This window comes from Camelus dromedarius, chromosome 5 (genome assembly GCF_036321535.1).
Source record: "Camelus dromedarius isolate mCamDro1 chromosome 5, mCamDro1.pat, whole genome shotgun sequence".
NCBI lineage: Eukaryota > Metazoa > Chordata > Mammalia > Artiodactyla > Camelidae > Camelus > Camelus dromedarius.
The window spans coordinates 72,902,228-72,924,166 of NC_087440.1; the positions used below are offsets into that span (position 1 = coordinate 72,902,228).

Here is a 21,939-nt window from a genome sequence, read left to right on the forward strand (position 1 = left end):
TAGGATGAAGAAATGATGAAAATGAAATAAACACTTTACTCTAGTTCTAAGCGCACTATTAGTACTATAATTGAATTTGCAATCACTGAAGATTTTCTTCTTTATTTAGGCTTCTTAAATTAGGTCACTGATTTGTAAGTCTGCCTTCATCTTAGAGAACTTTCCCTCCCCACCCTCCTTCAACATAACTCCGTCCTCATCCACCCCCAGCTTTGGATCTTTTTGTTTGATTATGTTAGCCGTGGACATGGTCAGTCCCTTCTTGAGAGACCTGGGATGGCGTAGTTGTGATTTTTGTCAGAATCAGCCCCCATCTCCTCACTGGCACGTTTATTTCTGTGGGAGGAAAAGGAAATGCATACCTCACCATGAAAGAAGACACAGCCCAGGTTTCTAGGATTTGTACCTCCGCATTGGCCAAGTTCCCCAGTTTGTGTCTCTGAACGGGGTTTTAATCACTTTGGCTCTAGTGCTCAGCACTGAAGCTTTAAGGGTGCTGCAGAAATGGTAGATTAGCTGCGTTTAACAAAATAGAAAGTTTTCATTGTGTCATAAAAAGCCTTATTGATCTTGTCCAGGCATTGACTCCAGGGCCTTTAAACCTGCCACTCTGTCTAGACTTGCAGGCTGGAGCCCACAGTGCTAACAAGGGAGGGCTGGGCTGCCTGCTGCTGGGGAGGCCAAAGGGATGGGCACCGATTCAGGTTTCTCGGTGGGGAGTTTCTTAAAGAAGTAGGATGATTTTATTCCGTTGTCGGGAGGCTTGTCATATCCCCCAGACCCCACCCAGCCTTCTTCGACTCTGTGGAGCTGTAACAAATGAAGGTGTCTTCTCTTCCCTCACATCCACCAGCATTTCCCCCTTTGTCCCTAGGAAGCCGGGCTGAACTCTTTGATGCTGAGGTACCGGGCAGTGGGTCTCCAGAAGGAGTGGGGAGGGCAAGAGGGGCAGGAGGAGAACGCTTGACTTTATAGAGTCATTGCAATCAATTCAACTGCATTTTGATTCAATTTGGTCTTTATTTAACACATTCTGGGGTGTATGGGAGATTTTGAAAAGGTATGAAAAATTCTACTCACAAGATAGGTCGAGGAATTGACATCTATGTGTAAAATAACTAAAGAATTGTTCAGATTTATTTGGTGATTAGGGGTTTTATCACAATCGTCTGCAGAGATTTTTAACTTTTTAAAAATGAATGAAATATTTCAAACCTAAGGCGGTATAGGCCCTATAGTAGAGGATTTTATAAACATTGGCTTAATTATCACCCATGTTGAACAAATCTTAATGTTTTGCCAGTTTTGATTTATATCTTTAGATTTAGTCTTGTTTGAGTATCTCCCTGGTTTCATTTCTTCTCTCCCCGGTTTCATTTCTTCTCTCCCCCTCTAGAAGTGAACACTACCTGAAATGGATGGCTGGATTTTTTTTTTTTTAGAGGAAAAATGCATATTATTCTCCTTTATTTATCCAACCACTGATTTTGCTTTCTGTGTGAAGAGGTCAGTCATATCCCTTCCAAGCTACATATAGGAAGCACACACACACACATGCATACACATATATACAAGTATTTATAAATAATAATTCTTATAAATATGAAAGATAGATAGGTAAACGGGTAGATGAAATTTAGTTTAAATTTCTAACTAAGCTTACCGATGGCTGGGTTTTTTTTTTTCCTATTCTTGTTACATGTGAATAGAGCTGTATATATGATTAGCATTCATTGTGCATATGTATACCTGTGTGTGTGTGTGTGTGTGTGTGTGTGTGTGTGTGTGTGTGTAAATTAATGGAGGTAAGGTTTATTGTTTATATTCGTTATTTTCTGTATTCTGGGCCAAATGAAGGAAATATTTGGTAAAAACCTTTAACACCTTGTAATTCCCTGTTGACCACCCAAAAGAAACTTGGAAGTCTCTAGACATCCTTTCCTCTTTTTGGACCAGGAGCCATTTGAGCTGCTGAAATATCTTTGGGAAGTTTCACGTAACACCAAACTGTCTTGTTTTCTCTGTATGCTTAAAGGTGGAGAGTTTCACCAACAAGATGATGTGGATGTAGACGTGTTGAGGTAGGAGGTAGATTAGGTCATCTTTCAAGGTAATGGTTTGTTATGGAGGAGCCCTTACTTGTTTTCATCTTGGATGAAAAGAGAAATTTTACAGAAATAAATATTTTTAAAGTCCATATGAGTTTAAAATCCATGTATTGCTTCTAAACATCTTAATGTCTGTTTGGGTTTTCCCAAATTCTATGAACCTTTCATGATATTCATACTCCTTTCTGAATGAGTACGTGTGGATATAGTGAGTATCTAATTTAGGTCGCAGTTAGGGTCAATGTATGTGATACTGTAAAAAAAAATCGTTTCAGATGATCTGCTTCCTACTTTAGAATCATTGTGGATATATTTCATTATTATTAATTTGGTTTGTATCAAAACTGTAGTCCTCTCTCCTCTCCTCTCCTGCTCTGTGTTGCTAGTAATTGTTTTGACCTTATCAAATCTGTAGAATATAGTCTCATGAGTCATTTGGTTTTCAAGTACAGTTTCCTTAGTTATTGTGTAACTTTGATAAAAGATGCTGGTTGAAAAAAAATAAGCATGCAGATTATTCTTTTTGGACTGGGCCAAGGGTGAAAGGATATGTAAGTTTGTGGATGTGTGTATATTCTATAATGTTTTTCAAAAATGTCAAAACTCTATCTAAAACTTATCTCTAGGAAGGCAACCATGGTTAAATTTTCACCATTCTGATCACCCAGACCCTTGGTGTAACTTCAAAAGTGTGTCTTAGTAACACTGTGGCACAAATCGGCTTTAAAATTATTGATATAATTGACGTATTTACTTACCATTGACCTCATGTAGTTTCAGATATGCCTATTGTCATCCCAATCAGAGTGAAAGCAATCTAAGGACTAGTGGTCTGAGATGACAACTAACGACCGGAACATTCTGAATTAATTGAGGAACAGACACAAGCGTCAAACTGGCAGTCTGGTCAAGGATCCAAACGTCAGCTCTGTGGCTGGTAGAGCTGAGTTAGAGAATGTGGTTTTGATCTGCAGTCTTACTGGGCTTCCTTGTAATTTTCCCCCTGAATTAAACTCAGCTACTCGGCCAAAGGCAAAAGAGCTAGAAAACAAAAGGCCTTCATATTTGAGGTGGTGTCTACTCTGACAGATTTTACTGCATGGGGCAGTCTAGAGGAGAACTCACAATCCTTGCAGGAAGGGCAGATCTAAGGAGAGAGAAAGGCAAGTCGCAGAAATAGTGACTGCCTGATTAAGAAATGCGGACCTATGGGTGTCAGACCCTTATTATATCGCTAAGCAGATGAATCACTTCCCTCACTGGAGGAAATGAATGAGTAAAGGAGAGAAGGTTGAAGTGCTACTTGAGATGATTCCCTTCTGGAGAACGGTGAGGAAGTGCTTTCATGAAGTCATGGGGACAGGGAAATGGAGCTCCCTCTACAAGGTAGAGTGTACCGTTTGTGCTCAATTATTATTTGATTGATACACAATTAAAGTGAAAAAGTAGTAGTGAAAGAATCATAATTACAGTTTGGCTCATATGGATTTGGTGATTATGGGAAAATAAAATATACAGCATATTACATAAATTATTATGAGTGGGCAGGCAGGCAGATGCAGCACAGTGGCCTCAGGCCAGGGTTTCTTAGCAGTATCCATCCTACCGTGGAAACGTCTCCTGGGATTCCCCTTTACCTCTCTAGCCATTTGTCCATTCACTGGGCCCCCCTGATACAGCACAAGTATAATGTGCCACTTACAAGCTGAAGGTCTCTTTTGCTGGTTCCCATCCCCAGTGGCCCAAGAAGATGACACCTAAGGCCCCAGCCTGCATCTTGAGCCTCACATACCTCCTTGACTGCTACTCTAGCCCCATTGAATATCTCACCATCCCCTGGATATCCTGTGCTTTTCTAATGACCACATCAGCGAATCCATTGTTTCTTCTAACTAGAACTTCATCCCTCCCTTTGCATGGTGAACTCTTACTCATACTACAAGACACAGCTTAAATTTGGTCTCCTGCATGGAGCCTTCTCGAACACCCAAGGTCATTGTTTTCTTTTTCTATGTGCCCGTATCACCTCTTAAACATTTACTACCCTTGCAGTTATGCTTGCAATTTATGTGTGCATTCTCAACAACAGCAACAACTAACATGTCTATGGCTGGGAACTGGGCCAGGAACTTTACCTGATTCATGTCTCCCAGTGAATCTGGGAAATATGTACTGTGGTTGTGCTCACTGTATAGATTAAGATACTCGGGGTTAGAGAAGTTAAGTGATAAGGTAAGTTCCACAGCTGGCTGTCAAACCCAGGTCTGTTCAGTTCAAAGCCTTATCATTATATTCTGTGTCATCAAGTCCACAGTCTCACTACACTCTGAGCTATAGGAGGATGCCCTGTTTAATGTGAGCCCATGTCTGAGTCTGGCACTGAGCAGGCATTCAAGTTTTTTAGCTTCATAGTTTCCCTTCTTCAGTAAAATGTCGGCTAATTATTCCTATTCACAGGGTTCCCGTGTAGCTCAAGGGCGTTCAACACTGGGCACATCAGCTGGTACATAGTAGGCACCTGCAAATCCCTATTCCTTAAATCAACAAACAGAAAATTTAACTTCCATTGTAATGTACTAGACAGCAATTCAGTCTGTAGGATGCCATTGGCTTTCTAGTGATTTCAGTGAAACATGATTTTCTAGGCCATTCTTTTGTGGACTTGAGGCAGCTTCCCTCGCCAGGATGCTGGCTGTTTATTTTCCAAGTGACAACTTGATTTACTATTTTCCTCCTCATCACTTTTGAGAAGCATCTGCAGGCTAGTGAGTGACCCAGGCAGCATGGAAAAGTCTATTTATTTCTCTGCTGCATCTTTCCTACAGAGAGTCTGAGGATAAGGGTTAGAAATGGCCTCAGGAGGTCAGATTTTCTGTGTGTTTTCTTTTGTTGTGCAGGATTGCTCGTAACAACACAACTTGCTGTCTGCTGGTACACTCTCCTTTAAAAATACCTGTATGATGGGATGTGGCAGGTAAAGGATTCATTATTTGCCCTTGGGCAGACGGCTCTGCAGTTTGATCTATCCAAATGCTTTGTTTGGCCCTAAAATGTGTTGTAAGGGAAGTGGGACAGGAGGATGCAAGAGAGTGCCCACTTGTACAATCTTTTGCTTTTCTTACTCAATCATTGTGTTCCTCCCCTAATTCTAGCGGGAAATGTCATTAGCTGATGTATAATAGAATTTATTCTAATAAAAAGATTTCTGCTTTCCCCTCATTTCTGCAAGTATGACTATCTCACAGCCCAGTAGCTGACTTGGATGTCTACCCAAAGCTTGTAAGAAGCCCTTGGAGGTGGAAGTTCTTGTTCTGGATGCTGGCTTCCGAGCAGTTGCATGGAAAAAAAAACACAGAATTGTGCAAGAACAAACTCACATGTGCCTTAACTTATTCCTTTGCCAGCAAACTACCCAAATTGGTGTTTTAGCTCAAGGCAACTTTCTAAATTGAGTGGATATGCAGCCTCCACAAGAATGAGTAGAGCAATTACGGAATTGTGGATTTCTTAAAAAGTTTATTTCTGCTTTGTATACTCCATGCCTTGGGATCGTGGTTCTTCCATCATCATCAGGGCTTCTTTGCCTGGGAAGAATTGGGTGATATGTTAGTTTACAGCTTGAGAAAGTAAAACCTCTCATGGCAGCTGCACCAGTGGAGGAGAGGCAGTGCCATACCTGCTGAATCTGTGGATCAGAGGAAGGGCCTCAGCAGGCACTTCCCAGGCCTACAGGCCATCCCTTTGTCTGGCAGGGAGGGCAGCAGTGGCTCATGGGTTTTGTGCCTCCTTAGCTCCAGGGTGAGCCAGACCAGGTGGGCTGGCCAGGGTTATCTTTGCATCAGTGCAGACTAAAGTACCGCACTGCTGCAGAGGCCAGTTGAAGGACAAAGGATTCAAAGATGAGAAGAGCTGTGCCACGGTCTCGGAAGCACATCCTCAGAAGGCAGGCCCCTGCTCCCTTTCTGGGTGCGCATCAGGTGTTCCGCTCAGGACCAGTGGTTACAGCTACTCCAGAGGGGTTGGCATTGTAATAGCCTCTTCCAAGTGGTGTCTAGAAACTCTGTGTCTGAGGCTTGCTCACTTTCTCTCTCTGATGAGGATGAAGAGAGTGATCTCAGTTTGACTTTTTCCAACCTGTGTCTGGAGAACTTCAGGGTAAGCCAGCCCCACCCCTTGTCCCCTTCTTGAGCCCCTGCTGCCTGAAAGGGTTCTTACCCGTCATTGCCAGTGGTTCCCCCTTTTGACACATGGAACTTCATGCAGTCGCAGGATGTCAGACATAGGGTCCTAGGCACCTGCCCCTCTGAGAACTTGAATTCCTGGTGAGGTAGCGGTATGATGTGGTAGCAAAAGCAATGGCATGAGAATGAGGGGACTGAGGTTTTGGAACTGACCTAAGTGCTTCCTAGCGCCTTGGATAACCTGAACCATGTGCCTCTGCTTCCTTACATTGGTGTAATCATAGCAAAGTGACCTCACAGCGTGTAGAAAGAACACAAATAACGATTAAGAAAGCATTTGGAAATGCGTGATATTTAAAAAAAAAAAGCTGAACATTGATTTGCATGTGGGCCTAGAGTCCTTCTTTACCCATTCCTGACATGTTCTCACTTGACCCTTTCACATCTAATGCTGTGTGTCCTTGTCCTCAATTTTTACCTCTGGCCCTTGGTTTTCCATGGCTGCATTTGGGTCTTCAGTATCCAAACTTTGGCTTCTTCCCATGGTCTCTCGTTTTCCAGAATCTCTGCCTCTTAGTTCCTTAGGTTGTCTCTTCTAGGAACTTTTGCTTCTATTCTTGCTCAAGGAGAAGCAGACCTCACTCACTTCTGTCAACATCCAGGGTGAGGCAGTGCCACGCACCCCCTGGAAAAGTAGTTCAGATGTGTTCTCATCTTTTCACTGAGCTCTCTGCCTTCAGCTCTTATTTCTTTCCAGGTCACTTTCAGCCCAACAGAAGTTGGGTTGCATAATCTTATATTTTAAAAATATGAATCAGACCCTCCATTCTCTGAGTAAAATTATGCAGTGGTTCCTCAGAACCTTCAGAATAAAGTCCAACTTTCTTGATCTCACAGCCTAAGACAGCAAGCTATCAGGAACCACGGGCCTAACTCAGCAGTGATGTGCATCTCTTCTTAGGTGGCATAGTGAAAAAAATATTACACAGGGTGTCTTAGTCTGTTCAGGAATATCTCAGAGAAATAGTTACTATTATGTAAGTCACTAGTTGGATGTTTTCTGAGGGGAGAGAGTGGAAAATAGCACTGAGTAAATGCTCGTTGATGCTCCGTATATATCAGTCCTTGGGTTAACAAGCCATTTGAAAGATCAGTGCTTAATGTATCTTACACAGGCTGATTCAGAAATCGAGTTATATTCACCTAGATTGTGTCTAGTGTTTAATCAATTGGACACTTACCAATAATGAGTTAATGATTTGTTGTCATACAGAGTTGAACTCCTGCTTTTCATGCAGTGAGAGTAACATTTTTAACACTTACGTAATTGATTGTAAACTTTGGAGTGATATAATCTAAAAGAACCTGAGCGGTCCATTAGCCGTGTCAGTGCCCACCCTCTTGCCCTGCTGTGTCTTTATGCTAAGCTGTTGTGTACTGTGGTGCATAATCCCCTGCGTTCATTTTCTCTACCTACTTAGCTTGAATACGTACAAGGTGACTGCCTTGTCTCTTCAACCTCCTCCTCAGTGTAAGCACTAAGTATAGAAAACAGATTTGGGGCAGTATTACATTTTCTAATGGAGAGTTTGGAGAACTGAATGGGCTTAGAAATGTGTGTTTGTCACTATTTGGTTTTGGACCTTTAAGTTACGTTCACCGTCAACTTAGTATGGTTTTCAAGGTGATAAGAAAATGCTCGCGCTTTAGCTCCTGCAAGGAAATTAAGACAGATTGGGATCTTAGGAGAAAAATGCCAGTTGTGAGCGTATACAGAGGAATGATTTCTTCAAGGTCCTCACTCTTTCTCCTCACGAGCCCCTTATTTGCTCTTTTAAAGACTGGGTCACACACTGCCAGTGCCTCTTCCCAGGACAGTCAGGAGGAAATTATCCCATGAGTTAGAAATGACATGTCTTTGCTTACCTAGAATATGAATCAGAGAGTAGGTTTCAGTGGTCTGTTGTTTGTTGACACGTGAAGGAGATGCCCAGCACCTGAGGTCGTGCTGCTCTTGGTAGCTCCTCCAGCCTGGGGAGAAGGCAAACTGGGAAAATCCATCACTGAATGAAGAGATTGGGAAGGTTGTGAACTGTCGCAGCAGTTTTTTGTTAGCTATTTGCAAAGGAATGCACTCTCAAGTCTACATAAAATCTTCATTGAAGAATTTGCACGGGTATTAGCGTAAATATGCGGGTGATTTACATAGACGCTTTTTCTCAAAGTGGTTTTATTTCTCATTTACTATGATAGTCTCTGTAGTGATGTCATTGTTCTTCTGTGGTCTTCCACATAAAGCACGTTTTTTGTTTTTTGTTTGTTTGTTTGTTTGTTTTAATAAACACACCCAGATTCCAGGGGTGAAAGGGCAGCAGTTCTTTTGGTGAGTAAGTGTGATTTATGTGGGGCTGGGGAAATAGGCCTCTTGCTCCATTTATTCAAGTTTTGGGATGGCTTATAAATCAACGCATGGCTCAGTGGAACTATTCACGCCGTTTGGGAGGCAGAGTAGGCACGTGGGACGTATCCAGAGTGACGGGCAAAAAAGAAAGGTAACTGATATTTAGAGAAAAGAACAGAGGCACTGGAAGTCCAGAGTAGGACTAACTGTGTGCTTTTAGGCAACTCACGTATTCCTAGTCATCAGTTTCTTCTTTAATAAAATAAGGGCATTAAATCAGGCAATCTCTAAAATCCCTTGTAGCGCTAAAATTTGCTATTTTGACAGACTCCTTGGTCTAATTATATGAGAAATATTAAGCACCATGTAGCACATTAATTAATACCCTGGTGCCTGGCTGGTCCGCGTCAGGTCCCTTTGAAGGGTGCTTGCTGATTAATTGAAGCTTCTCTTTAGAGGCACTCCTCTCCTTGATCATTTATCTCAGTTCAGTGGGCGCACAAGGTGTAACTTAAATGTTTATGGAAGACAACCGTTACTACACCACGTGGGTGCTGAGGACAGGTGTAATAGCTGGCTCTGTATACGCTTGCATCATTAGGAAAAGAGCCTAGTGTGATAACTGCATTTGATTTGTTATCTTCTGCTCTAAATCAGGGTCGCCTCCGTTCTACTGAACAGGAGCTTGTCTAGTTGAATTTTGACAAAGCCATTTCTTTGGAAATGAGAGGAGAGATCATGAAAATAGGGCACTTGGGGACTGGATGAACCCATTTCAAACGTATAGATAGTGTCAAATTTCTGCTCTATGATTTTGGGGGCTATTTTTGGTAAAATGCATTCGGTGTGAGTTATATGCTGAGTAGTACTTGCTGCTTACGTATGTGTGAGCCACAGTGTGGTCACATACTGGTGGACAGGTCCCTTTTGCTTATACCAGTTATGTGTGTGTGCAAACAGAAATGTGCAGGTGGACACACATCCTTGAGGCCCTCTGGAACGTATGAGACACATTTAATCTCTTCTTTAACTCTGGGGTGTGAAGTTGGGATTCATGTTCTAACAATGTCGTGATGCTAAGACGAATTTCGTAGTATATCTTGGGTGGTCATCTCTTCACATTATGAAAGTGACTCCTTTGCCTCATGATGAGAGAATATTTATTTTGTCTTAATTAATTTACCAAGGGCTGTGCTGCTTGATAAGGACCTAAGTCGAGGTGGAGCTGGCTTTGGTTAACAAGGCAGACCTATAGGTCTAGAAGGGAAAGTAGAATCTTCTCACCCTTATTTGGTAGCCTGCCCTCCTCCCACGCTTTAAATGGAAGCTGCATCGCTAAACTTGTAGTGTTGTCTGTTTCAGCAAGGAGGTGCTTTTGAGAGCTTTTGACCAACGCTGAGAAGAAGTAGGCCACTCTCAGTGAGGCTGCCTGACATGAGGACAAATGGAGGTGTCCCTGCTGTGTTTTGAAGTTATAAATCAAGTCAACAAATAATTAAATAAAATAGAGTCTGTCCTCTTCCCTTGACAGATATACTTTTGTAACTACATGGTAAGTCAGGCTCACATTTAGAGTTTTTGAATCTCTGCAAGTTCTGCACTGGGAAATACTAGCACAGGGAGAGCCAGCCCCTCTGGTCCTTAGCCTGTGGCCTCTTCCCCTCCTCTGTCCACCTTCGGCTCCATCTGATATCTCAAGGGTCTTGTATACATGCACATGATTGCCTCAACCCACATGGCCAAGCTATGTCCAAGCCTGTGCAAACAGTCCCCCATGGCTAACCCTCAGACCTGGATGGACGTACACTGACAGCACGATTTGCCTTCAGAAAATGCATCCAGGGGAGAGCCCTGCGCGAGCTCTGGAAACAGACTTGGGGTTCTTTGGGCAGAGAATTCCAGGACTCCAGTGTCTAGAATATGGTCTTACAGGAGACTGTGGGTTCCAGTGGAATGCCATCTTGGCTCTGGGGACCCCTGGTCCTTTGGAGAGAGATGTTCCATAGGATGGCCCACTAGGCCATCTAGAACAGGAGACCTCCGTGGCAGGTCCCTTTGAGTCTAAGGGAGGTATTGCTGTCTTGTCGAAGCATGTTAGCAAATTTCATTCTGTTCCGTTTTCTTCATCTGCTCAATCATTTCCTCACGTCCAACCTCCTATTTAATAGCCCAGTCACATTCCACTGGGCTCAGGACTCTACCATGGAAACCAAAGTTAGTGGAGTTATTGATGGATGGAAATCAGAGCCAGATCTTTTAGGGTAATTGATTTTTAGTTATTGGTCAATAAAAAGGTACCTAAAGCTAAAGAACCCTTTGTCAGAACAGTTAATTATACATTCTGAACCAGCTCTTCTACAAGCATTTAAATGCCAATATTGATGCAAAGGCAACGTAAGCCTCACTTTACCATTTCGCATAAAATTTCCCTTTAGATTTTTCTCAGAAAATTTGAAGGAAAGGCAGCAAGCTCTCCTGCATCATCGTGTTGGTCTTCTACCCTCATGTGGACATAACTTCACTGCAGTTTCTTCTCTGCTATTTTCTCTGGTCCTTAGGTTTAAGTCTTGCAGAAGAGATGGAGGGAGTGTTGTGCTGGTGTCAGCCCACTGGCAGGGGCTGTGCCCTGGGATGTGTGTGTGTGTGTTCTCTTTGGTATCTGCATAGACCTGGCTCTTGCCGGTCAAGTATTGACTGCTTCCCTCTCTCCTTTGCCTGCAGCTCGAGAGGAGAATGTGGCCACTTTCCGAGGCTCAGAGTACCTGTGCTACGACCTGTCCCAGAACCCGATCCAGAGCAGCAGTGATGAAATCACCCTCTCCTTTAAGACCTGGCAGCGGAACGGGCTCATCCTGCACACGGGCAAGTCGGCTGACTATGTCAACCTGGCTCTGAAGGATGGTGCGGTCTCGCTGGTCATTAACCTGGGGTCCGGGGCCTTTGAGGCCATTGTGGAGCCCGTCAATGGAAAATTCAACGACAACGCCTGGCATGATGTCAAAGTGACACGCAATCTCCGGCAGGTAATGGCTGAGGGGAGAGAGTGCCCGGAGGCTCCTCTTAGGTGGCTGGGGAAGAAGTTTGTGAAGCAGGTGACAGGTGACAGGTGACGTGGAGAGGGCTAGAAACACCGTCTGGGTTTGGATTTGTCAAAGTCTAACTTTCTCCCAAGCCTTTGCAATTTCACAAGGAAAATTATTAAAATGTGTTTCTCCTCTTAGTTCAGTTCTCCATTTGTGCTTGTTATTTAAGAAGAAATACAGTTGTATAGATAATAAAAGTTATAAGTACTTTCATTCCTTTTATTCTGCTTTCCTTTTTATCATTGTCTTAATTATGTTTGAATCTTGTTGTATTACTGTTAAATTCAATTAGAGACAGCATTTTGTTTCAGCAGTTTGGTAGATTTTTCTCATTCTTTGAATATATGTTTTTCTTTTTAATTAAGTTAGCCATTGCCACGATGCTATAATTTTAATTACATCCAGAAAAAGTCTTTCTTTTTCTCTTCTTTTTAATTTACTGAGCCTTCCCCTACTTTTATTCTTTCGGTTGTTGTGTTAACCTCTAGCCTTAGAGTGAATTAGCTGGAATCTTTCTGAATTCCTCTGTTTCTCTGTTCCTTGGTGCGGTGGTCCTACTTTATTGCCCCGGTCTCTACCTCCGAGACTCTTCAGTTGACTGGGAGGCCTGGAAAGTGGAAGGACCCACATAAAAAAGTCAACTTTGGAGCAGCCTTTCCTGGTTCTGTCCGTGCTTGAGAACTGCCATCGCTTGCCGATTCTAAGCAGGCAACTCCGTCAGGTGACAGAAAGCCTTAGCCAAGTGAAGCTGTTTTCCATTTCATAGCTAACAAGAATAACAACAACAGCAACAACAATAATAATAATACGTCACTGGCCCACATCAGTGAAAAATTAAAAACATTTCCTATAAAAGTCAGGTCTTTGCTGAGACTGCCGTTTCCTGGTTCTGTTTTCGCTTAGTTTTTCTACCTGTGAATTTGTCACTAAACCCAGTTGGGCAGCATTCATCCTTTATTAATCAGAAAATGTGGTGCAGATTTCCAGAAGGCGCTTATCAGGTTTTTTTCTGCACCATGATTGATTTAATGCCTTTTAATGTGAACATGAAAGCATAAGAACTGACAGGTGTTTGCATATGTTTTCTCTTTGATAAAAATGTAACTCCTTAATAATGCTAAATAAATGGAGAAGGTTTCCGCACATTGGAAACACATGATATTAGAAACACCCATTTCCACATTTACGCATGTCAAGGAAGCCACCTGGTTGGAGATTCTGTTCTATCTGTGGTGAAGTTGCAATAATGCAAGACTTAGAGTCCCCAATCATCTTTTTTTTTTTTTAAAGAATTTTCTTATAATTTATTATTAGTTAACATTGAGATATAAAATTAGATTTAAACAGTATTGCTTAAACAATAGATAGATTTCTCAAATTAACATTTTACAAAAGTCTTACATTTATTTTTTCTTGTAAAACGCCCAGTCATCTCAATACACATAGATGGAACATTTTTGAATCGCTGTTCTATGTTTTTCTTCCAAGGCCAAAGAATCTTACTGTTGATGTTTTCTTTCATCATCCCCCCCCCCCACAACTTACAGGAGAGACCTTCTCTGCTGCCAAGAGAGCCCAAATCAAATTTCTACTTGCTAACATACAAGGGCTTGAAATGTTTGAGTTGCAGAGACTAGACCAAAGTAAAATATGACCTTTTGCTGGTTTTAACTGACAGGTACACAGTAACACCCTTTAGGCATTACTTGGTGGAGGGGGTGGGATTTTCATGTACTTGGGATCAGAGTCAGGTTGTGGTTCTCACCAGCCAGTCTGTGTCTCTTAACTCTCTCCCACCCCACACACTTCTTTGCCATTCTAGAATGATTCCAAATAGCCCAAGAAAGGCTCAGTTTCATTTCTACACAAAACAACTTTTCTAAAATAAAATTGGGTCCTAATTCAGTCCTTCAAACTAAAATGGGGACAAACCAAAGTGTAATTCAAATATTGGTTGTGCTGCTTTAGGCTGAGCGAGCAGAGGAGAGCAACGCTGGAGGGTTTCTCTTCCCAGTTCTAAGACCCAGTGCCCCTCTGTGTCCTTGGACAAGCCATTTAACCTTTTTTTTCTTTTTTCCCCACCACTGTTTCCATTTGTGAGACGGTGATTACAGTCCTCCCCAGCCAAGGGTGGTGGCTAAATATGCAAAGCACCTTATGTTCCAGAAGGATTATGAGCTCATCCATGGTCTGGGTGCTAGTCTCGCTGTGACATGCACATGATTCACAGGCCGAGCGTTCTGTTTTGCCGGGGAGGTGACTGCTTCTGCCTGTCCCCAGCGACGCAGCTGAGTAGAGCTCTCAAGACAAGGCTACTGGGGCTTGAGGGTGTTGGGGGCATTTCGTGGCAGATGGAATATGAATCCCATGGGGAAAGTGCACCTAAAATTGGACCTCGTTGAAATTCTGACAAAATTTTGCATCCAAATGCAATTTATGGAAAGAGGGAAATCTCAGAAAAGCAGAGTTGATTTTGCAAATACAGTCCTTTCAGCACTGAGTCATCTAAGATTATTTTTTCCCTTTAAAAATACATTTATAACATCTTTTTGAGTTCCCTAGGATCCATTTGAAGGGGTGGGAAGCCCTTGTCTATTTCAACTAAACTGTCAGTCACTTCATAAGTATTTGATAGCAAGCTGATGGCAATCTTATCTACTTTTTTGGTAAGGTTGAATGGCTTCTGTGGTAAAAATTCATCTGAGGAAAGCTTAATTGGGGTTTCCTGGAGTATTCATTACCAAGTGGAGCAGAACTTTCTCTCTTTCTTCTTTCTTGGTCATCGACTCACGGTTCTGCTTTTTGAGCCAAGTCAAGGCCAAGACCAGGTGCTTTATTAGGGGGTTCTGGTTAAAGGAGGGAATTTGGATTATCTGTTCGAAACTATAACTAGGATTAGCAGCCAAGGTAGTGAGGCTTTTCTGTGGAGCTTTGGGGTTTTCTTGGGTTTTGTGTTTGGTCGGTGACCTTGCCTGAGTCCAAGGTCGTGGCCATCATGGGAATTGCTTTACCTCTTTATGCCACTTCAGTCAAGCCACAGATAGAAAATCAGGATTACCAGTCTTCCAGCCTCCCAGCTCAGGATGTGTTGGCAATTTAGCATTTGAAAACTGCGAAGGAGAGACTAGTTTTAGGGCTTCTCCCATCATGTTTAACTTGCCAGTCCTCTCTGCTGTCCATACAAGAAATTGCTTAAAAGCGTGAAAAGCATTCCTAGAGAGGATTGTGGGGAGAATGATGCCAATAGGAGGCATCCTGGCAGAGTAAACAAGATAATAATGTTATTGGGTAATAAAGAAGCCTCCAACTCTTTGTGACGCAGTCCAACAGCACAGATATTCTAACCTGAGAAAAAAGAAGAGAAGAGAAAGTTCCCCTCCTGCTGCACAAATCCTCACCAAATCAAGGGGGTCATGGATCTTTAAATTTATGGAAACCCAGAGTAAGCTACATAATGTAGCCTTCCCATGATTAAATGTGACCTATAAACGTTTTAAGTTCTTTGCATTCTAGGAGAAAGTCATGATCGTCCATGCAGGTTAGTCAGAGTCAGATGTGAAAAAAACAAAAAACAAAAAACAAAAAAACCCAGTGTACTGGTATTTCAGTTCTGTTTATCTACATGTGGAATGACCAACCTTGGGGTCTTTTTTTCAGGACAGGTGGATGGTGTATGGAGGGTGGGAAGGGAGAGGGGGCAGTGCTCATTCAGAAGAGCTGTTGGAAAGTAAGTATGCTGCTGATTCTAACTGGGATGAGGTCTGGTCTGAGTGGAGGTCTGGTTTGAAAGGAGTGGGGAGTTACCATGACAAGGTGGACTGCAGCTTCTTGCCTGGCTGTGCCCTGATGCCAAGGTTTTCCATAGAGTCCTGGTCTCATTGTCTTCCCCCACTCTCTTTTTCTGTGTCGGGTACCTTTTTTTTGAAAAACTAACACAAGATCATTCATGCAATGTGTCATTTTACTAACCGACTAATGTACTAACACCCTAACGACTCATCTTTGTTTTTAGTTTTTTTTAATTAACAATCGTTCTGTTCACAATTTTTAATTTCCTTTCTTCCCCCTTTTCCGCAAAGCACTCAGGCATCGGACACGCTATGGTAAACAAACTACATTGTCTGGTAGATATCATTCTTATTGTCTCTTTTTTTGGGTTTGCCGTGTGTTGCCCCCCTTTTCCTCCCCAAACCCCTCTTTTATCCTCTTTAGACTTGTTTCTTCTTTTAAAAATTTTTGTTGAATTCAATAGAAGCCTTTCTTTTTCTTTTAAAAAAAAATGGAAGGGGATACACCTGTCCTGACAATATTTTGATGAATTTGGTTGGGATGGTTTCCTTTTCTCCACTTTATAATTTTTTTTGCAAACTTTTTTAGAGAAATGTTCTCTGTTTACAGCTAAATTTGTATTTTTTGTTTTCTTATTTTGCAACTTCCAAATTACAGACTAGGGACAATAGCGATGTCTAGCAAGGACTTTCTTCCCTCCGTGTCTTCCTCCTTTCTTTTCCCCCCTCCCCCTTCCTGAATCCCTTTTTTTTTTTTTTTTTTTTTTTTTCTTTTATTTCTTTCCCTTTTGTGTGGCCACAGCCACCACCGGTGATCTAGGGAGGAAAGTACTCTACTCCCTATGTTCTTCCTTTCCTTTCTTTCACCTTCCTCCCCACCTTGGCCAAAGGGAGCCTGCCAGTTGTGTTCCCCGTACAAACTCTGCATGGCATGTTCCTGTCTCGTGGATTTCCCCATTGGCATCAGAACCTGTTCCCTCATTTTCCTCCTCATTACTAACAACCTGCCAGTCATCAACCCAACTCCACTTCCTTCTTTCTCTCTCTCTCTTTTTTTTGTGTCCACTCTTCTTCATTCTCCTCTCATCCTTCATATATTTTGGGGTTGGATTTGGACTTTTTCTTTTCTTTTTTGTTAGGGAGGTGGCAGGCAGGGGAAAGACGACCCTTTAGTTTTGAGTGTGTTTTTTTCCACTTCCATCTTGTTTTTCAGTTGGTTTAGTGCATGTAAGTGTGGAGTGGATTTTGATTCTTTTTTTTTTCTCCTCTGCCTTGTCCCACTTCCCTCCCTTTTATTCTTCTGCCTTCTCTCTTGGCTCGGGATAATTTGCGCATGGGTGTGTCAGCATACGATGTGTGCACGCTTTGAGGCCCTGTCTTTTCTCTCTGCCCTGTGCTCCTTTTATGGGTGTAGGGTGTACAGGTGCTGTTTCTCCCCCATGGGCGTTATTATTATTTTGGCTCTCATGCCTCATCCTCCCTTTCTTTTTGTTAGCGTTGCCTTTTTGGTTTGGGTCATTTCTTCTTTTGGTGGTGGCAGTGAAGGGAGGGCGGGGGTGAGTGTCCTGGGAGTCCATGGGATGCATCATCCATGACTCACCAAAATCAAGACCCTTCTTCCCGCCCCCCCTGAATGCATGTTTGTCAGCGTGGTGTGAGCCCAAAAAGAAACAAAGAAAAAAGTAAAGAAAAAGAAAAGAAAAAAGAAAAAAACCCATCATCAACCCAAGACCAACCCCCGAACAAATCCCATTGTCAGATGTCTCCTTTGCTGTTTTTCACTACCATCATAAATAACAATCATTCAAAAATAAACGGTCATTTAACCAATGAACTGAGACAAGGGATGCCGTCTGAGGAGAGTTCCATTTTCTAGCCTGACTGAGTGACGCGTGCGCGGGGTAGAGCAAGTTGCTCAGCTTGGCAGCTCCGACAAACTCCCAGGAGTCTGCGGGAGAAGCTGGAGGCTGGGGCCACAGGGGAGGCAGACCAGAAAATGGAACTTGGCTGCACATACCAAAATTCAAACCAAATTAGAAAGCATACCTCGCCCAAATCTCAATGAAAGTGATGCCACAGGTAGGGGAAGCCCCTGGATTTTGATAGGACTGTAAGGTCATTGTTGGGATTTTTTTTTTGTCCCTGTGTCCCTCCACCAGGTGACAATCTCTGTGGATGGCATCCTGACCACGACGGGCTACACTCAAGAGGACTACACCATGCTGGGCTCGGATGACTTCTTCTACGTGGGAGGAAGCCCAAGTACCGCTGACTTGCCAGGCTCACCCGTCAGCAACAACTTCATGGGCTGCCTTAAAGAGGTAAAGTTCACCCGTGCCATTCAGTGCACTGACTGTCTACGAACAAATGAAATTCCCAGGTCAGTGACTGGATCTGTCCTCTGATCTATTTTGTGAGGCCGTAGGTTGTAGTGGGAAAGACTTTGGACTCAGAAGTAGGGCCCTAGGCCGTGGTCCCAGCTTAAGCTGGCTGCATGACCTTGGGTTCACCCCTGAAGTGCTCTGTGATTCTGTTTCCTCATCTAACTAATGGGGAACCTGATCCCACAGTAGCTGTGCTTTGTAAGTTAAATGAAATAACTCAGATGAAAGGACTGTGAAGTCCCAAGGAACTAGATGTCTATAAAGTTTGATTTTGCGCTTTTGGCAAGTAGGGATGCCTTAGCTAAAAGTGGCTCAGTGTGTGGTTGTCTCTTGTCTAAAACATAACATATGTGTTATATTACCTTTGCCAAGCTTGGTGTTCCCAAGAGGCTCATTATCTGAGATGAAGGAGAATTCTCAGAATGTAACACTAAGGCCCAGAAGACTGTTTTTTCCTCCCCCCCCCCCCGCCCCTTCCCTGAAAGCTAGCAGCTGTGAGAAAGCAGTGGGGCTTTGCCATTACTCATTTATTACTATTGTAGCTGATACACTGAGACCTCTGTCTGAGAGCAAAGGAGCTTCAGTCAAGTGTAAGTTCAATCTCTAAGGTCAATTGTTGAGGCAAAAAGAATCAGACTTGATTTGCTAGTGTTCTTTCAGCATGCAGTGTCATCAGAGGAGTACACTGCACTTTTTTGTTTAATCTAAGCTAAGCTTGATTGCCTAAGAGACCTATACCATTTCCCTGGGGAAATTCCTTGCGAAGCTAACAGTGTTCTTTCTCGTAGATAAAGATCCCTTGTGACATGTTATGAGCCTTGTCTCAGGGCACATGTTTTATTCTTATTATGGTTATTTGAAATTTGTTGAACATCAGTTACATGTGTGATGGCATCACACGGGCGTTCATCCACACCACTCAGCTGTGAGCCGCTTCTAGACAGGCTGAGTCTGTGATACCTGGCATGGAGCAGGTATATAATAAGTATTTTCTGAGTGGATACACTTCTCAAATAATCATGGGGTACCTTTATTTTGTGCTGTAACTAAACTTAATGGCCCTTTGCAAGCCATGCTCTCCATTCTTGAAGACTTGATCATCTGGGGAGAGAGATGAGGTCAGAAAGCCAACAGTTATAGCTCAGGACCTTGTGTGTTCAGTGCAACAGACGAAATGCTCTAATTGAGTAGAGGAAGGAGATACATTTTAGGTGGGAGTCAGTTTTGGAGAAGAATTGGTACTTGAGCTGCGTCTTGCTGCAATAAACCATGTGTGAATTGAGAGGAAGGGGTCGGAAGGAGGGACACGACAAAGGAGGGAAAAATCCAATTACAGCTTTGTATTGTTCTTGGTCTAAAGGACAAATGACGGAGGAGAACTCATAGAGCATTTCTCTCTCCCTGCCGGGTGTTCCCCAGGCTTCTGCTGGCCACAGGGACTCCACAGGTCGTTCCTGACGGAGTGCAGTAGGCACAGCACACGTCTTCCCTGGGACTTACTCCCATTGGGATAGAATAAAGGTATAAACTACGCAGTGTCTAATGAACCCTGAAAGACTCTTAAACACTGTTAAATCACACACCATTGGAATTGCACTCTCATCAGAAATAGACAGGAGCATTGTGTTACCATGTACGTGGCTCAGGAATGAATGAGGCATTGATTGCTGTGGAGGGCTCATCCATTTTTGTAGGGAAACAGCCCTGAGCATGGAGTTTCTCTTGGACAGGATCTAGGGGTGTCCTCTAGGACTAATCTTCCCCTGCCCAGAATTATGTTGAACCATCTCTGAATTACGTATTTTGAGACAAAGGAGCAATTTCTCAACCACAGATCTATCCATCAGGAAGGATGCCTGAATGTTTTGAAACAAGCCTCATAAAAACATGCAGCTGTCTCTGATGAAACAAAATACACACACACACACACACACACACACGCGCGCGTGCGCACGCACACAGTCCAGATAGCAGACAGCTTCAAAGTCTGTGAAAAGTGGCAGTTAAAAAATTAAAAACAGATCTGAAACCCAGTGACAATAACAGAAATAACAGTAGTAGTAATAAAAATATATGCATATTAGCTAGTCGCTAAGCAGCATTTAAATCCAGATTAAGCTAAAAGAAAGAAAGTCCAAAACACTGGGGGAAATGGTAGACAAAATGAGAACTTTATTACCTGTTGCCCCTCCTCTCCTTTACACATATAATACAGTCTTTCTAAGGGACTTGGGAGGCTTTCTTACTTGTCTGAGTGTTTTAAACAGACAACTTTGAGATGAATGAAATCCCAGCATATTCTTTCTTTCCATTTAATCATTACAGTTCATTTTTCTGTGTGCAGGTCTGGGAAGTTCTTCTCTTGTTCTTGTCGTTTGCCTTTGACAATTCAGTAAACAGCAAAAGCTTCCAGCTGTGCTGGGACTTTGCTCCTTGAGAAATCCCACTTACCCGCTTTAATTATTTCCCCTTAGAACAGTCTGCATTATTTTACAAAGCCTTCTTCCCTTCCCAACTCCTTCTTCCCTTTTCTGTCTTCTGTGGCTGTTTGTGGCTGTAAGTTGCCTTAAACTGAGCTGGGCACTTTTATGTGTCATTGTTTTAAATGGGGACGTGGTAAAGACACCATGCGGTTTCTGTTCCAGAACACTGATACTTTGTGTGTGGCACAAGGTAGTTTTCATCATTGAAACTACAGTTACTTCACACCTGAAAGTTAAGTTCTGGCTCCACTCTTGAGTCAGTGACCATGGATTTCACTTGTGTGCACGGCTCCTAATGTGATTCCACTGTAGAAGCCACAATGAGTGTCCATGTTACCATCCAATTATTGACGTACTCTGCACACCCTGGTTATCGATGCAAGATTTGTGTCCACTTACACATCCCAAAGTCTGCACCTTGTTCCTCTTCACATTTTTGTGTTTTAACGTGTCTGTCTTATTGTTCTTGTCGTGTCCCCAGCTCCTAGGGTGGTTCTTAGCACCTAGAGGGCTCTCAGTAAATATTTGCCTAATGAAATCACTTATTTGTAAGTTTAGAAAATAGCTTTTGGATAAATGCTCTTAGGCGCTCTTGGCCATGTGACTTTCCTGGGATCACTGAAGAACATCTTGATATGACAGTAGTTGAATCTTTCAGGAACCCCCAGCTATCTGATATGACAGAAATATTACATGAAAAGGCTCAGTGAGACTGAAAGAAATGGGTTGGAATCTCCTGTGGGAAAAATGGGATTGAAAAGGCTTTGAGGAGGCATCATAGTATAGTGAAAAGTATACTGGTTTTAAAATCAGAAAACCTGGCTGGGAACACCAACTTTATTACTGGCTGTATGGTCTGGAATAAGCCGCTGATTGTATTTGAGTCTCAGTTTCCTAACGCGTAACATGGAGATGATAAGACCTCTGTTGTGTTCTACTTAAGAACAAATGAAATAATAAACATAATAGTGAAACCACACATAAATATAAAAATGGTGTTTTGCTATAATAATTATGATCAAGAATTATGTAATGCATCTTCTAAAACGGTTTGTGACTATTAATGTAAGCAGAAGCGAATATACATTAGCACATGGGTATCTCTGTTTTTCCCATATTAGCAAATCACTATCTGGGGGGGGGGGAACAACTTTATTCTGAGGTTTGTCTCATCTTCACTGAAATAGAGATAACCCATCCCACCCACCCACAGTCATTACCTACTTTGTTGCCTTTAAATATTTGCTTGACAACCGTCAATCTCCCTTCTATTAAAATGTGAGCTCCCTGAGGACAGAGGCCACACCTGCTCACAGGTGTTTCCTCAGCACCTAGAAGAGTCCCTGGCATAAAATAATGCACTCAAGAAGCATGTCTGAAATGAATGAATGAATGAGCGAGCTAACCTCAAGGAGCTCCACAGTCTGGTGGAATTTAGATCCACAGGTATATGCTGATCACCTACAGTATGCCAAGGACTGTGCTAAGATGCAGAGACGAATCAGACACAG

General features: G+C 42.7%; 1 protein-coding gene across 1 annotated transcript in view; it reads left to right on the top strand.

The window, feature by feature from the left end:
• Positions 1–21,939, top strand: part of NRXN3 (neurexin 3) — a 1,627,094-nt gene that overhangs the window by 571,989 nt on the left and 1,033,166 nt on the right. Inside the window, exons 6-7 of the mRNA XM_064486155.1 lie at positions 11,412–11,713; positions 17,721–17,882. Of these exons, the coding sequence (XP_064342225.1) occupies positions 11,412–11,713; positions 17,721–17,882 (464 nt within the window). The remainder of the gene's footprint in view (positions 1–11,411; positions 11,714–17,720; positions 17,883–21,939) is intronic.